The sequence below is a fragment of the Penaeus vannamei genome, chromosome 7 (assembly GCF_042767895.1).
Source record: "Penaeus vannamei isolate JL-2024 chromosome 7, ASM4276789v1, whole genome shotgun sequence".
NCBI lineage: Eukaryota > Metazoa > Arthropoda > Malacostraca > Decapoda > Penaeidae > Penaeus > Penaeus vannamei.
The window spans coordinates 42,362,967-42,380,466 of NC_091555.1; the positions used below are offsets into that span (position 1 = coordinate 42,362,967).

Sequence of the window (17,500 nt, forward strand, 5' to 3'; positions counted from 1 at the left end):
TAAAAACCTATGTTACGGATCATACCAAGAAACCTAAAGAAAAAATATTTAACTGAAAAAAAAGAAAAACAAAATCCAAAAATGTCAACTACTAAGGAAAATGACAATGGCTAAAATTTTAACAATAATGGATAAAAGAAAATAATATTTTTTTCCTATCTCTCTACAATCAGGAGAAAACTGTGCATTTGTATATATATATATATATATATATATATATATATATATATATATATATATATATATATATATATATATAATATATATATATATATATAATATATATATATATATATATATATATATATATATATATATACACACACAATTACGGAAAAACGTAAGTTCTCGAATTGGTCTACGAGACAAGGGAAACGTTCTCATCAATCAAAACCGTTTTTTTCGCCACCCCATCTTGTCAGAGAATTCGTATACAAGAAAACAAACAAACAAACAAACAGACAAAAACAAAGAAGAGGAAGATAAGAAAATTAAAGGTTTTCGAACTGGTCGACACGTCGTTTGGTGTTCCCTTGTCGCACCTGTCGCAGCGTCTTGTACTTGGTGTTGCCTTTGGTGATGTTCGCGTTGTAGATCTTGTCGAGGATGGTCAGCTGGTCGGGCTTGCGTTCGGCTTCCAGGGACTGCTTCACGTCCTGGCGGAAGAGGAATTTTCATTTAGGCATTGAGATAAATTTGGATGATTGGCGGCAGGAAGGACTTTGAATATAATAAAAAGAAAGTTTTCGTAAGGTGATATGGAGTAAAGTTGGAAGTTCGAATAATCTAGCCTGGGGCAACTGATAACATGAAATAGAGTTAGCATAAGAAGTAGAAGTTTCAAATGTCTGTCAATCTATTGACGGGAGTAGATCCGAGGACAATAATGAAACTTTATCAACATTACATCAATTTTGGTCTTGAGTTGCAGAAATGAAGAAAACATATAAGTATTATACGAATCAATCACCTCACCATGATGTATTACATGATATAATATGCAAAACATCACACACGGTAGAAAAACAGATCTCGTTTTTTTCTACAAAAAGTCCAGACACAATCCACAAGGTCTGGCGACAGATTGGAAATAATCCAAGAGTCGAACTAACCTCCAGCAGCTTCATCCTCCTGATGGCGGCTTCATCCTCCTTGGGCTCCTGGATCTCGAGAAGCTCTGGATCGACGTTGACCGGCGCCATGGTGTGGCTGGTCTCGGAGGAGGAGCTGCTGGTTCGGCGTTGAATCTCGACCTCGTGTTCAGAGATGTTGTCGCCGTTGAACGCACTCTGGGCAAGGGCGGCCTCGACTTTCTCGACCACGGGGGTCTTGGGGCGCTGTATCTCCTCTTCGGAGTCGGAAGAGGAGGAGGAGGAGGAGACTTTGGAGACCCTCTGAGCCGTCGAGGCCGCCAGCAGAGCCAGCGTCGCCTCCTCTTCTTTCCGCCGAGCCTCTTCCACTTCGGACTGCGAGGGAGAGGGAGTGAACGATAAGTTTATGTTGCTCTGCCAATGGGTAGTTGCGGATTTTTGTTGTTGTTGTTGATTGTTCAATCAAATTTTTAGTTGGTCTATAAGTGTTTTTTTTTACGGGTTGTGGATCGTAAATTCTTTCAAATATTTTTTCTTCTTTAATAGATAAAAAAAAGTAAATGACTTTCAGTTAGTGTACAGATGGTACAAGTAGTTCTATGTGTGGGCTGTTTTCTCGATCGTCTTTTGTTAGTTCTATAATATAGTGCGCTGTCCTGTTATGTAGTTTAATCGTTATCAATCCAAATACATTTATATCACTGTATACATGATGCAGACGATTTTTTTTTTTTTGTAAGAACATATGTCGTTTGTGTCTTTATTCAACGTTTTCCTGTCAATACAACTTATTCAAGAAAGTATTCTCCAGCTACTTTATTCTTTTCCTATTCTTACCTGAAGTCTCCTTGTCTCTTCATCCTTGACGTTGACCTCATCCTGAATGCGCGAAATCTCGTCCTGCTTGTACTTGATCTCCTCCTCCAGCCTTGCCCTCTCGCCGGCCTCCATCTCCTTGGTCTCCTCCAGCCGCGCCATCATCGTCTGCAGCTCCGTCTGCTTCTTCTCGAGCTCGTCCTTGGCCTCCTGGAGTTCCCGCAGCTGTGTCTCCAGACGGCGGATCGTCTCTTGGGCAGTGAGGAGTTCCTTCTGCCGCACCTCCATCTCCTTGTTCATGCTCAGGAGGCGCTCCTCGAAGTCCTTCTGCCTCTTCTCTGCCTCCTCTCGCAGGGACACTTCTCGGGCGAGCCTCTCCCTGAAGTGAGATGGACGCATTGGAGGAAATATTCCGAGGATGCGCTATTGTCTTTGTTCACGAGGAAGAACAGCGGAGTTAACGATTGTTGACGCATATGGCGTTGGTGTTGAGAAAGTATAATGATAATGATGATTTTAATTATAGCAATACTATCATGATTACTACTAATAATATGTAATGAGGACAATATGAACATATAGAATGATTGTTATTGTCAAGATTACCTATGTAATGATAATGATGATGATGGTGATGATAATGATGATGATAATAATAATGATGATAATAATGATGATAATGATAATGGTATGATAATAATAATAATACTATTGATAATGATAAAAGTAATAATAATAATAATTATTATTATCATAATAATAAGAACAAGAAAATGAAATTGTCGTACACACTTAGCCTCTCTCTCTCGCACGCACGCACACACGCACGCACGCACGCACTCACGCACACCCACCCACCCACACCCACACACTCCCTTCCAACCCCCACCGCCGTCCAACTCACAGCGCCATCTTCTTGGACATCTTCTCCTCCCGGGCCTGAATCTTCATCTGCTGGACCTCGATCGTGTCAGCCTTACGACGCCGGATAAAGAGGTCATGATTGCCCATACACAGCGCCAGGATCGTCTTGTTGATGCGGACGTGTGACGAGTTGAAGACAAAGTCCGGGGATTTCTTGTCGATGGGTTTGATGATGAATTTGCGGTTGTGGAAGGTGATGTTGCGGATTTCGGACCAAGGGAAGCCGATCTTTGGGGTCAGTCTGGGGGATGGGCGGGGAGGAGGAAGAAGGTTGGGGTTAGGGCTTTGTTGTTCTCCTATTCAAAGTTGCTGGATTTTCTTAAAGAGTGTTAATAGTTTTCCTTTAATCAATTCCTAAATTGTTTTCCTAAATAGTTTCAATAATTTTCCTTCAATCATGTCCTAAATGGTTTTCCTAAATAATTGCTGAGTTTCCTAAAGAGTTTTAATAGTTTTCCTTTAATCATTTCCTAAATAGTCTTGCTAAATATTCATAATAATTTTCCTTTAATCATGTCCTAAATAGTTGCTGGATTTCCTAAAGAATTTTAATAGTTTTCCTTTAATGATTTCCTAGTTTTCCTAATTAGTTGCTGGGTTTTCTAAAGAGTTTTGATAATTTTCCTGTAATAATTTGTTTGACTAAATAGTTACTATTTCCATTATGTTTTCTTTTATTCACTATTATCTGGTAAGTTCCTTTTGCAATTATATCTAGAGGTATTATATATTCGATCTATCAGTGGAATTTATCATTTCCATAAGATCAATATCGCATTTTTCTTTATTTGATTCTCAATTTTTGACCAATAATTAAAGGGATGAAATTTGAACTTGTCCGCGGATCAAATTTTGAAGTTCCATAATATTTCTTTTTGGCAATTCATTAATGGAAAAAATAAGGCGAAAGAAAGAGAAAAGGAATGTAGAACATCAATATAAACAAACTGACTGCCAACAAATATACATAAATGAAAAAAATGAACCTATAAAGGCTGATTAAAAACGAAAAAAAAAACATCCCACCACTTCAACTTCAGAGAGGTATACTTGCCTGTCTCCTCGCTCGAAGACGTTGATGCCCAGGGCGTCGATGCCGAGGGTGAGGTCCGTGCCCTTCTTGTTCTTGATGTCGAAGTAGTTGACGCCGTACATCTCCAGGTCTTGGGCCAGTTTCAGGTAGTCCAGCATAGCCTCGTCTCTGGAATGGGATACATGACGAAAATAAAGTATTGCGAGTTTGGTCTTCTTGTGTGGATCGGGTATGCCATTTTGTGTGCTTGAAGACGCTGACGGTGTGTCTTGATGTTTTTTTTTAGATATCAGTCCCTTTTTTCCCAAATCAGTCTCTTAAAATTTAGAAATCGAGGTGAAAGACATGATTTGATTTTTTTGAAAAAACAGTTGAAGTTATCCATCTCCAGAGACAGGAACGCCCATAATAAATAAGGTCCCGAGTCAAGGCCGCCCACGTTCAAAGACGCCCAAACCGACCTGATGCGACCCTTGTGCTCCTTGTGCCACGTGGCGATCTTCTCCTCCCACGCGTCACGGGTCAGTTTATGCTGGTCCAACACGCGCTGGGGCAGAAGGCGGTCGTTGGCGAGGAAACCCGGCTTATGGAAGTCCTGGTTGAAGTCGCCGTACTTGGCCTGCACGGCGTACGAGGCGAGGAGCACGGCGGCGTCGGGCGGGCAGTAGACCTCGTCGCTCAGGATGGCGTTCTTCACTTGCAGGTAGAACATCCGCTGTTCATCGAGGAGACGGGGTTAGAACAAATGCCTAATAACAATAGATGTGATTGTGATGTAAGTGTTTTTTTTTTTTTTTTTTTTTTTTTTTTTTAATACTTCATACCAGTGTTTATTAGCGTTGATTTAATATAATATACTTTTCAGAAGATCTGTAAGGCATACCTGTATCCATTCAAGACGGAGTTAGAACAAATGCCTAATAACAATTGATATGATTGTGGTTATTGTCATGTAAGTAATGTCCATTTTTTTTTTTTACTTCATACCAATGTTTATTAACGTTGCTTTAACAAAATAAACTTTCCAGAAGATCTGTAAGACATACCTGTATCCATTCAAGCTTTAACATCCCCTTTCCTTCTCGACATTTGTACGACCATATAATAAAATTTACAGCAATCGAACTCTCAAAAAAGCATCAAACCTTAGATCTGCCCAAAGAGCCCAAAACAGCCTAAATATCCCAAAACAACTGCTACATATCTCACCAGGGTAGACTCCTGGATAATTTCGCTCACGTCCTCAGGGTAGAATTTGGCGCGGAATTTGAACTGGATGGGATTTTCATGCTTCTTGCCCACTTGTTGGAGAACCTGTCGGAGGGAGAGAGACTGGTTTGAGGCTGTCAGTGTCTTCGAGTTGTGTGGGCTGTTGTCTGATTATTTCCCTGAACAGTGCAAAGGTCCATGACTTTGGTGGTCGATAGTCATATATTAGAAAGGGTGTAATAAAAGTGGCATTTAGTACGATGTTTTATCTAGTACATTATTGAAAGGAAGGTGTCTCCTTATACTTGTATACTGTAATCTATTACGAATACCATTTGCCTCCTTTGAGCAGAAAGAAATATATAGAACACCCTTCTAAGTTCGTGATTCTTATATTCAGATTATACGGCACGGAGTTGTGGATCTGTGTTTGCAATAAGTGGACAGTATGTGCCCAACAAATACAAGAAATATAAAAATAAGTAAACATGGTTGTGCTTGAGAATCACTGCTCTGCCCAGATTTAACACGGTGCCCACAGATCAAGAAAAATATCCATATAAAGACATCGAATCCTACCTCCAAACGGAAACACAAAATCAAACCTTCTTGGTCAGAACCAGCCAGCTCGTGAAGCCTTTGCTGTCGAGGAACTGGAGCCCGAAGTACCAGATCTCGCGGAGCCCGATCGTTCGAACCACCTGGTCGAAGAGCTGCTTCCCCGTCGTGCTGGGCTTGATCGAGAACTCCAGCTCGGCGTCCATCGTCGTGATGCGGACGCTGACCTGGTCGAGGTGGAGGGAAAAGAGGGAAGGTTGTGAGGGCGTTGTAAAGAGGTCACGACTTGGGGTGCTTTGCGGTTGAGTGGTTAGAGGACTTGGGTTGAAGAGGGATTGTTGTGAGGGCGTTGTAAAGGACTTGGGGGGAGGGGGGTGCTTTGCGGTTGAGTGGTTAGAGGACTTGGGTTGAAGAGGGAGGGAGAAGAGGGAAGGTTGTGAGGGCGTTGTAAAGAGGTCACGACTTGGGGTGCTTTGCGGTTGAGTGGTTAGAGGATTTGGGTTGAAGAGGGAGGAGGGGAGGGAGGACAGGGAGGGTTGTGAGGGCGTTGGAAAGTTTGGACTTGGGTTGCATTGCCGTTAGGTGGTTAGAGGGTTTATGCAGAAGAGGGAGGATCGTAGAAATAGAGGAGGTGGAGGGAGAAAAGGGAGGGTTGTGAGGGGCATGGAAAGAGGATAGGGCTGAGGTTGCGTTGCGGTTAGTTGGTTAGAAGGTTTGGTTGGAAGAGAGAGGGTTATAGAAAAGCTTTGGAAGGACGGTATGATATTTGGTATGTTGAGGCGTACAGTGGTGAATATAATAAAGTTCAAGGTTTTAAAAGAAGAAGCAAAATTATATTTAGTGGCGGATAGAATTAATCATGAAAATATTGCATTTTTTCTTTAAAATGTCGTAATGACCACCTGTACATATAATGTGCCCCCCCCCCACTATTTATAGTTGTTACCCCCTGTGCCCCCACCAGAAATTTCTCTGGACCCGCCCACGAAAATGCATCTGACTCCCTAAAAATCCATACGCCTATTCCTACTCCGACGCCCACAAATACCCCACGGCCTTTGGAACATCCGGGAATCGCTACTAATTGTGAATTTATCGTGACAAAAGGATATGGGAAAAAAGGAGGAAAAATTGTGTAATTCTATAGTATGACTAGGGTGTGATAAACATATTGTGTAACACTTGAGCCATTTATCACACATGGAAGTTCTATGGTGATATTTTTCTTATGGTAACTCAAATTCCGATGGTTGTGGAAATTTATATCATGGTTAACAATAACAACCTGGAAGGTAATAATGATAATAGTGTTTAACTTTGTACTTCATGGTGACATACTGGGAAACTGTAGTAATGTAATGAAAAGGAGGTTGAGACGAATCATTCTAATCATGATCCTCATTTTCATAATCATTGTCAGCATTATTACCATTAGCATCATCACTGTCAATATCGTCACCATAATTGTCACCATCATCACTTTTATCATCAATATTGTCACTATCATAATCATGTACCTCACCAGTGCCAACATCACCATCATCACTGTTCTTATCATCATTATTACCACTGTCATCATCGCCATAGGAACAATAATGATGAATGATAATAATGGTGAAAATGGCTACTACGACTGTTATTCTAATTATCATAAACTTATTACAAATGCTGTATATTAAATATTTAATTGTCTTTATCATCGCCATCGTTCTCCCTCCTCCTCCTCATTACCTTCCTCATTATCATAATCACCCCATCACCATTAGTAGTAGCAGCAGTATTGGTAACAGTACCATTATCATTATTGCTGCATGTGTTATTATCAGCATTATGAATGCATACGTATATATTATCTATCTATCTATCTATCTATCTATATGTGTATATATATGTATGTATGTATGTGAATTGTACAAAACTGATAACGAGAGTATTGATAAATGAAGTGAGACATGCTGATAGTTATTGTTATCAGCATCATCACTATCATCATTATTAGTCATAATCATATTATATAGAAATGTTTATGCAATTCCTCTCGGTTTTTAGTGCTTTAGGTAATCTTCCTATTTTCATAACATCCGCGGAGGTAAATTAAATTTCAAAAGAAAATTTGTTTTAAGGATTCAACAGCAAACTTTAAATTTTCGGAAATTCAAAGGAAATTTTTCTTCGAAAATTCAAACAAAAAACTGTTTCGAAAATCCAAACGAAATTTATTTCATGAATTCAAACGAAGACTTCTTACAAGGATTCAAACGACGCTTTTTAAATTAAAATCATTGATCCAAACGAAAACTTGTTTTCAGCCAGAGTTGAAAAAATAGAGCTAGATTTTTATGCTCACCATAAAACCATGATAAGAACATACAACACTCGTGGGATTAAAGCATGTATTAAAAATTCGATTTATGACAAAGCTTCACTCAGTACACGAAATTTGTTCCTAATCCGATAATATAACATGATTAATTTAAGTTCACACACGGGAGATTTGTCATGAAACATTTTGATAAAAAAATGGTATTCGACGAATGAGAGGAGGAAAAATACCGAATGAAATGTTTAGATTTTTTCCTTAAATGTCAATACATTTCTTTGCATAATACGTCAGACGAGCAAAGATTCTGTTTTTCGACTGGCCACGTTTTCACTTTTTTTTTCATTTTGATTAATTCTCAAATATTTCTTACATTCAGTTGTGGGAGACATTCTGACATTTTATGACGTCAACGAGCCAATAGCCGTGAACAGCGAGCGAGATAAGTCCACTATCAGCGATAAGATAGCGTTCTCCAGTAGTCTTTCACAATAGTAGTTCCACCAGAATGTGCCCGGTATAATAAGACCTTTTAGATCGTGGGTTGAAAGCCTTCGGGTTACTTGCATTCGAAAATCATAAATTCTGAACAAAATAACTACATCCGCTCTTGATACTATAAAGAGCGTGAGGCGATCCTATTTCTTACATTTTAATTCCCCTTCTGATGATGATATTGTATCCAATCCTTCTTAGTAATCGTATTTGATCCCTTCTTTAATCTAGATCCAGATATGAATCTCGGTCGAGCGACAAACAGACTGATGAATCTGTGGCTCGCATGCACTCTTGTGAATGAAACCGGCTGTCTTGGTGTCGTAACGGATCTCATTCCCTAGTTTGCACATTTTAGGATAGTACTGAATAATCTACTTTATGTTAATCAGTATTCAGGAGTTCCTATAAAATTGCAGCACATATTTTACCTACTGAATATTAGGCCTACATGTATACCTCATGACTATTAAAAAAGAGGAAAAAAATCTATATACATATATGTATGTTTGTAAAGAGGAAAATTGATATTTTTATATCAAGCATTAAAAGTAAATGGTATGCAGATAACTTTAAATAAAAGTTAGATATCACTCCAAAGTTTGTTTGTCAGGAACTATATGATTTTGATTAATTAAGATTCAGATACTTGACTTCGCCTGCCACGATAAAATTTTCCCCTCATCAGATTTCAAATAAGATCAGTTTTTCATCCGCCTATTATGTATAAAATCTCAAAGGCGTTTACAAACTAGAAATCTTGGGGCTTTCAATTAATATTCTTTTGGTCTTTAACAACATTGCTAATATTAATAATCTGTTTCTATGCAAACGCTTTGGCATTTTGTTTTGTTATCATTACATTTATCATTATTTTCATAAGTACCCCTATTATCATCATTACCGATGTTATTTAACCATTTTTCACACTTTTTATTTACCTTTAACCTTTATTATCTGTAAAGGAGAAAAAAAAGAAATATGCAAATCATTTGATTCTTACATGCAACAAAGGTATTTTAAGACATTATCTAAAGTTTTAGTATAATGAATCCTCATTTTTGTAGCAGGTTATTTTTCGATTAAGGCGTATCAATAAATAAATTGGCTTACATATCATCCTGTTATTTGCGTTTGTATTTTCATATCATTTAAGTTTATATCTTTTTCTAAATTAACTGTTGTCGTCTAGTTGTTAATCTGGCATTTGGTGATAATACAATAGAAATGCTGATAAGTCGGTGGAATTATAAGCGAAACCGTTGTTTATATGTGCATTGTATTGTTTTTTTTTTCCCGAATGTAGTATCGTGAGTTTTATTGTCACATGCAACAATAGGGTTTTCAAATTGTTTGCCGTAATTAGTCATCAGTCATCTCTCACACACACACACACACACACACACACACACACACACACACACACACACACACACACACACACACACACACACACACTGCGTACATACCGCTTCTTGGCATTTATTGATATTCATTTATTTTATTTACATAGTTCATAATGAACCATCAAAATACACAAATCTGACTATGCCGACATGGATAAGATAAGATGATAAAGTGTGATAAAAGGTCGGAGCAAAGGCAGAATGAGAGAATTAAAGAAAAATGAAAGAATGTGTTTCATTTAGCTGTGACTGAACTTCCTCACAGGACGTTATGTGGAAATAACTCTCTATATATGGGTCATTGAGTACGTGGGGGAGATTGGATCAATGAATCATGTACTGTGACTCGAGCATGTGGGAGGGATATCTCGTAATAAAAAAAAAATAATAATAAAAAAAATCTCGCATTGAGACTGTTAATGCGACCGTCTGTTATATAAAGAAGCGGAGCTCGAGGAAAGGGATACTAACCTAATTTCTTTTTTCAGTACAAGCATTTTCTCCCTCAGATTACTAATGTATCATGATATGCACATAATGACATAATCTTTACTCATGATACTGTAAATGTATTGTAAATAAAATAAAAATATGGATGTCGAAAACTGCTATTAGGTTAATTCCTTCTCATTATTTCTTTAAATTACGTTTAACATCATATAAACCAATGTTAGAAATCATATACCAACGATTACAGTGTCAATTAATCTATCTACATTGGCGGATATAAATACACATCATAAAATATAATTAATTTGAGGAAAAGAGAAAAGGCTACAGATTGGTAGAAGGAGAAAGTGTCTGCAGGTCTAAAGTCTTTTTCCTCCTTGTAACACGTTAGAAATGTGTCTAATGATGCAAATGGATGAATAAAGAAATAGATGAAATATAAGTGATAACGTGTGATACACCGATGATAGCGATAATCAAAAGGAACAAACCTCTTCACATATATATTCTTTGCAGTTTTCTGAAATTCAGGATGGAATAGATTGAGTATTAAAAATGTGTCAGGAAGTGATGCCTTAATGAATATGACTTCACTCTTATCAACTGATATGCTGCGACATTACAGAATTTGACATCAAAGTTGAAGTGATGATTTCCTGGGTCATTTATATTTTATTTTATCAGCATTGTTTGGTGGAATGCATTTTATATAAATACTGGTGTTCGCAAATCGGGAGAATTATATAGGACACTAGTTCAGCAATATTGCCAATTCAATAACTTACAAAGACAGCGCATGCCTAGATATCACTGATTCTTCCCTTACACTAAGAAATACTGATCAATTGCTGTGACAATACTTACTGTTTTAGATTTCGACATTTTGGCGTTGGAGTGAGGACGGCTGGGAGAGAACCTGTGGAAAACAGATGTCATTAATACTCAGTGGAAAGAAATATATTTGCACTCCGGAGAAAGATGTGTTATTAGCATAAAGAACTGTAGGGAAATAGGCGGGTTATTAACACAGTTGATAAAGGGGTGTTATTTGCACGGAGGATAGTTAACAAGAGATTCGAATTATTGAAGATTAGCATTATAGATTAGTTTCAATTGCTTAACTTTAGAATCTAGAAATAGTGCAAACATTTTAAAGGGTAAGATACGGGTAAAAGGAGAAACCACTAAACATACGAAATATCTAGCACAAGGCTTCCATGTAGTTTAGAAATGTGTATGGAATTTGAGGTACTTAAATTACCCTTTTGTAGCCTTATGTATATGTTCGTAGATCATGTAACTAATTGAGGAATTCCACACATGTTCTCCAGCTTTCATTAATTCCCCCCTTTCAGTTACAGTGATATATACACGGATCCATTTTTGAAACCGTCAAATTTACATAAAACGAATTAGATATGATGTAGATATTTGGTAAAGGAGAAAAAAGCAAGAACAAGAAAAAAATTAAATTAATAAAACCCTATCTCGAATCAAGAAATAAATCCGAAAAAGTGTAAAACTCAGAAACTAAAGTTTAGGATTTTTAAAAATGTTTTAACAAAGTAAATTCAATCGTAAACTTTTGACTAATGATTTAGCACGGAATATATGTATCGTAAATCCGCAAATTTGCAGGAAGAAAGACCGAGCTTATGTTGTCTTAGATTTATGAATGATTTTTAAGAAATATAAACTATTTGCGTGTATATATAAACGTTGATTTATATACTCACTAACAACGATACAATGGAGGGATGGACGCTTGTTGAGGTCGATACCACTAGACACTAAGAATGACATAGATATTACCGATAATGTGTGAGATTACAAGACTGGCATGCAGGCAATATGAATCATAATAATAACTGTAAAAAAATTTGTGAAATGATGCAGATAAGTATGATTCATGAATGACCCAAGTTTATGACATAGTTTGTGGATATCGCAATATTTGTCATATTTTGGAACAGAGTGAAACCGCAATAGTAAATAAAACCGGGTAAGAAGTTACTAGACATTGATTTTTTAAAAATTTATTGAAATAAAAACCGTTTGTTGCACTCGGCCTTCGCGTACTAACCTAAAAAAATGTATAAAAAGCCTGCTCTGTATATAGGGTGTATTTTTCTGTCCACATTCACTGCTTTCACTTGCATGTCTGTGACTTTACTTACCAAACATGTCTAGGTGGAAAGCATACTTTTAACCTATCAGATGTGTATCATTATACTTTTTTCTTTCCGCAGATGCACTTCAAAGATTGCAGATGATTGGGTGAATGCAACATACCCCAAAAACATCGATAAATTTCAAATATTCATTATCACCAATATACCATAAGCTATGGCGGACATGGTTATGTTCTCTATGATTTTATCATTATAAATGGTTCAGAAGTACTTTCTCACTAAGAAATCTATTTCTAGCCCTGCCTACCTCAAGTTTTTACCATTTTCATTAAAAGATGTTATTGCTAATGATATCATTGACAACATTATAATCATAAAATCAATAATATTAATGATTATCGATATTAACAGCACTGAAAAACAAACAGGGCTTACTAATTGACTCGTAGGTGGCTGAGCACTTGGAAAACCATCTATTTGCAACGAAATTACAACAGAAAAAATAATAAAATTTAAGATGCATAATAATAAAAAATCAATAATGATAACATTAAAAATTAAAATACAGTAGGCAGTCCATGCATCCGTGGCTAATGGAGGTACCGGTTTAACAACAAGGGTAAGTAAATTCGACGTTTTACTAAATGAAATTAGAAGAAAATGCACTAATTCCATTGATACCATAGAAAGAAAAATCTGCCGAATTACTTTCCAGTTTTGTGATAATCAGAGCATTAAGAAAAACTTTTTGGTGAAAAGCGAAGGGGAATATTTTTAGGACATTTCTAGCCATTTTTAGGACAAGGCCACAGCATTTTTTTCTTGAATAGCGAGCAAGTCTGGTGATAATGAAATGTCAGAGGGAGGGAAAAAAAAGAATGAAGAAGAAAAAAAAGGAAGTAATCCCATGCACCAAAATAAGACGTTTACCTCCTACCTTCCGAAGATAAGAAGTAAAGGAATGTATCAGTTCCAGCCCCACCTAGAGGAAGTGCAGTTCTGTCTTACTACAAGTCTTCGAGGATGAAAACAAAGAATTCTTTCAACCAGAACTTATTATTTTGAGTATCAATTTAAAATATTCACGATACACAACGTGACGTGCCGCATGAGAGTAAGGCATTTCCGCCAAATATATTTTATTTCTGTTTTGGGGACGGGATAAACGATACCATACACAATTAATCATAGACCAATTGATTTTTTATTTATTTTTTTGCTTTTCTTTCGCGGACGTCACAATACCGGCGGGAAATTTGAAAAAAATCTGAATTTTCTTTAATTTTTTATTTTTTCTTTAAATAAATGTCGGCGGGTCCACTATTCAAGAAAAAATGCTGACCTAATAGTTATTAAAAACATAATCGTTTTAAAGAAAGAATGTCACGAGACTGACAGTGCTCAGAAATACAATTTGATAAGAATAAACTGATAACTACACCTAAAAAATAAAGGACACAGTGGATCTTACCTGTCTCATTACCGGTGAAATACATAGACAGTAAGGAAAACCCTGTTAGTCGATTTTCATTTCATGTATTTTGTTAAGAATTTCCATCAGGTTAGCACAGTGCATTTTATTGTAATCTAATCAATGCTGAGTCTGTGGCCTTGCCCTTTTTAAGACCAAATATAAAGTGTTTTATAAAAGCCCTTCATATTCGCAGATAAGTTTACCTTATCGATTGCTCTTAAGAAAAGTTAATTATACGTAGCCTAAATCAAAGGTTAGGAAAGTTCCGCCGTATCACATGAATGCAGTAATTTAAGGATTTCACAGAATAGTAAAAGTACAGTTGATTTTGCACTTTCTCCAGATACAGTTTGATGACACGTAATCACTCGTTATGTAAGGCGAAGCTAATCAGAGGCCACAGTCAGGGAGAATGATCATCTAATGTAAGAAGTTGAACGGACTGTTTTTTGAAACGGAAAGTTGTTTCCATTTTCTTTTTTTCTTCTCTTTTCTAATGATGTTTATTACGATAAGTGGCATGTTAAGAAATAAAGATGAAGTCAGTCATACTTGCAGATATAGTAATGGTGATGATAATACAGCAATTTCCCTCAACATTCTCCACGCACGCTTGTGTGTGTGTATGTGTGTGCGTGTGTGTGTGTGTGTGTGTGTGTGTGTGTGTGTGTGTGTGTGTGTGTGTGTGTGTGTGTGTGTGTGTGTGTGTGTGTGTGTGTGTGTGTGAGTCTGTGTGTGCGTGTGTGTGAGTTTGTGTGTGCGTGTGTGTGTGCGTACAGACAGAAATTTATAATCTGTTTATTTAATGAAAGTTTTCTGCCGCGTCAACATCAAAGGTCATTAGCGGGGTATTCAAAATATAGGCCGTTCGCAGACTGACACAAATCCAGCCTTTCATTTTTTTTCAGCACGTCTCTCACACTTAGGATGTGGATAGAAGAAGGGGATGAAAAAGAGAAAGAAAAAGAAAGGGGGAGAAGCAAAGACCATGCAAAATTAGGTGGGGCGAGGGCTGAGGTCCAAGGTAGGAGTGATTCCCTACTTCATGCTTGTCTCCATGTGTGTAGATATGGTTTGCTGTGTCTTTCTGTCTCTTTTTCATCAGTTATTATTATTACTATTATTATTATTGTTATCACCATTACCATCATTATTATATCTTCATTACTATTATTATTGTTATGACCATTACCATCATTATTATATCTTCATTACTATTATTATTGTTATTATGATAATCATTATTATTGTCATAGTTATGATTATTGTCTCTCCCTCTCTTTATTATCACTTCCATTGTTATCATGATCATTATTACTATTATTATTATTATTGTCATTCTTATATTTATTAATTTTACTACCATTATCATCATTACTGCAATCATTATCATTATTACTGCAATCATTATCATTATGAATATGATCATTATTATCATCATTACTACTATTCTTATTAAGAATTATCATTATCTTTATTTTTTTAGCATTATCACTATTTACCATTATCATCATGGTTATCATTATAGTTACGGTTATCATTATTATCATCACCATTAGTATTACCATTTCTATTATCATTACAATTATTAATGTTACTATTATCAATGCTAATATTGCTATCATCAACTTTACTATTTGTATTCTTATCATTATCATTGTTATGATCATCATCATTGTTACTATTATCTTTCTTATATCAATGATTATCATCATAATCGATATTTTCATTATAATTATTACTATCATCATCATCGTTGTTATTGTTATTATCAATATGATTATAATTACTATTTTTAGTGTTATTACCATTATTCTTTACTATTGGTGTAATTATTATCACCATTCTTATTATCATTATTGCTATTATTATCATTATTCTGATCATCAGCAGCATTATTATTACTATCATCATAATCATTATCATTATTAGCATTACTAATAACGATTGGCATTATCTTTATTAATATCAGTATTATCATCATTATGATAATTATTGTCATCATTATCATTTCATTATTTTTATTACCATTATCATTATTATCAACATCATTATAGTCAAGGTGATGATGATAATGATAACGACAATGATCATAACGATAAGAAATATGATAAAGATAATAGTTATGACAAAATTATGAGATAATAATAATAGTGATGATAACAATGATAACTGAATATAATAATATGAGTGCTAATAGTAAAGATAATGATAATAACTATAATGATAATAATAATGATAATAACAGTGTTGATAACAATGATAATGTTAATAATAATAACAATGATAATAACAGCAATAATAAAAAAATAATGACTATAATAATAATAACAATGATAATAACAGTAATAATAACAATTATCGTTATTATAACAGTTATGATGATGATGATGATGAGCATAATAATACTGATAAAAGTAATGGTTATAATAATATTAATAATGAGGATAATAATAACAGTAATGATCATGATAATATTGATAATAAAAATAATAGTGACAACAATAATGATGATAATGATCGTAAAAGTTAACAATAATGATCGTAAAAGCTAACAATAATGATGATAATTTAGATGATAATGCTTATCATAATAGTGATAACGATAATAATAATGATAATGATGATGATAATAATAGCGATAATAACAATGATAATAATAATAATTATAACAATGATAATAATTACTATAACAATAACAATTACTATAGTAATAATAGTAATAACTATAATAATGATAACTGATAATAAGAAGGAAAGAACAATAATGATATTGCGAATGATTATGTTATCAAAAGTTATATGAAAATGTTATGCTAATGCTGGGCTAATCAAAATAATGATAAAAATTATAACTTCAATGCCCATAATGATATTAACTATAATAACAGTAACAACAATAGTCATCGTAATAACAAGTGTTTCTATGATGATATGGCAACGATTATAGTTATTATTATTACCATATTTCTTATATGCTTAATATTATTAGCAGCAATGATAATAATGGTGATAACTATAAAAATCATAATAGCAATCTTAATAATGTTTGCATTGATGATCTAGTATCGATAATGGTTATTTTTTATTGCCATCACTCTAATATGCTTATTTTCCGTTCACTTGAGTACAGAACTACTGATTCATATATAAGACTAACGGATATCTCTCGCCTGAAGTAAATTGACCGGACTTTTGCCGACCTAGCAATTCCACACCCAAATTACTGTATCACTTACCTTACACACTTTTCGAAATACTATTCTGTAACAATTCCACGAAGGCGGAGACACTCTTATTCTTTCCTACTGAAGACCTGGTGGTGAATTTTTCAATTTTCTATTATCAAGTTAGAACTTCCATAACGATACACCAGAGCCTCGAGCTATAACGAAGCTGGTAGGTTAGCCGTATGACTTGACAAAGCCCCTGGGGTAGAGGCTGATAAGATCCAGTGATAACATGATAAACAGTTACAGGTTAGACGAAACAACTGATGTTTTATGAATTGTTTTAGGGTTTATCAATTAACAGGAGGAATGATGTTGGGTTTGAAATGTATTTGTATTTAAAATATATCCTGTGCTTGAGA

At 35.3% G+C, this 17,500-nt stretch overlaps 1 protein-coding gene across 2 annotated transcripts in view; it reads right to left on the reverse strand.

Moving 5' to 3' along the window:
- The window catches only part of LOC113809208 (moesin/ezrin/radixin homolog 1), a 17,581-nt gene extending 257 nt beyond the window's left edge, over positions 1-17,324 (reverse strand). Inside the window, exons 1-10 of one of the 2 annotated variants that reach the window (XM_070123932.1) lie at positions 17,157-17,324; positions 11,167-11,218; positions 5,679-5,858; positions 5,074-5,178; positions 4,326-4,579; positions 3,886-4,032; positions 2,812-3,072; positions 1,929-2,286; positions 1,113-1,466; positions 1-656 (exon numbers count right to left, since the gene is read on the reverse strand). The exon at positions 1-656 is cut by the window's left edge and continues 257 nt beyond it. In XM_070123932.1, the coding sequence (XP_069980033.1) occupies positions 492-656; positions 1,113-1,466; positions 1,929-2,286; positions 2,812-3,072; positions 3,886-4,032; positions 4,326-4,579; positions 5,074-5,178; positions 5,679-5,858; positions 11,167-11,184 (1,842 nt within the window). In that variant the 5' untranslated portion in view covers positions 11,185-11,218; positions 17,157-17,324 and the 3' untranslated portion in view covers positions 1-491. Of the gene's footprint in view, positions 657-1,112; positions 1,467-1,928; positions 2,287-2,811; positions 3,073-3,885; positions 4,033-4,325; positions 4,580-5,073; positions 5,179-5,678; positions 5,859-11,166; positions 11,219-17,147 lie in introns of both variants that reach the window. The other variant, XM_027360739.2, reaches the window with a different exon arrangement.
- Between the last annotated feature and the right edge of the window lie 176 nt (positions 17,325-17,500).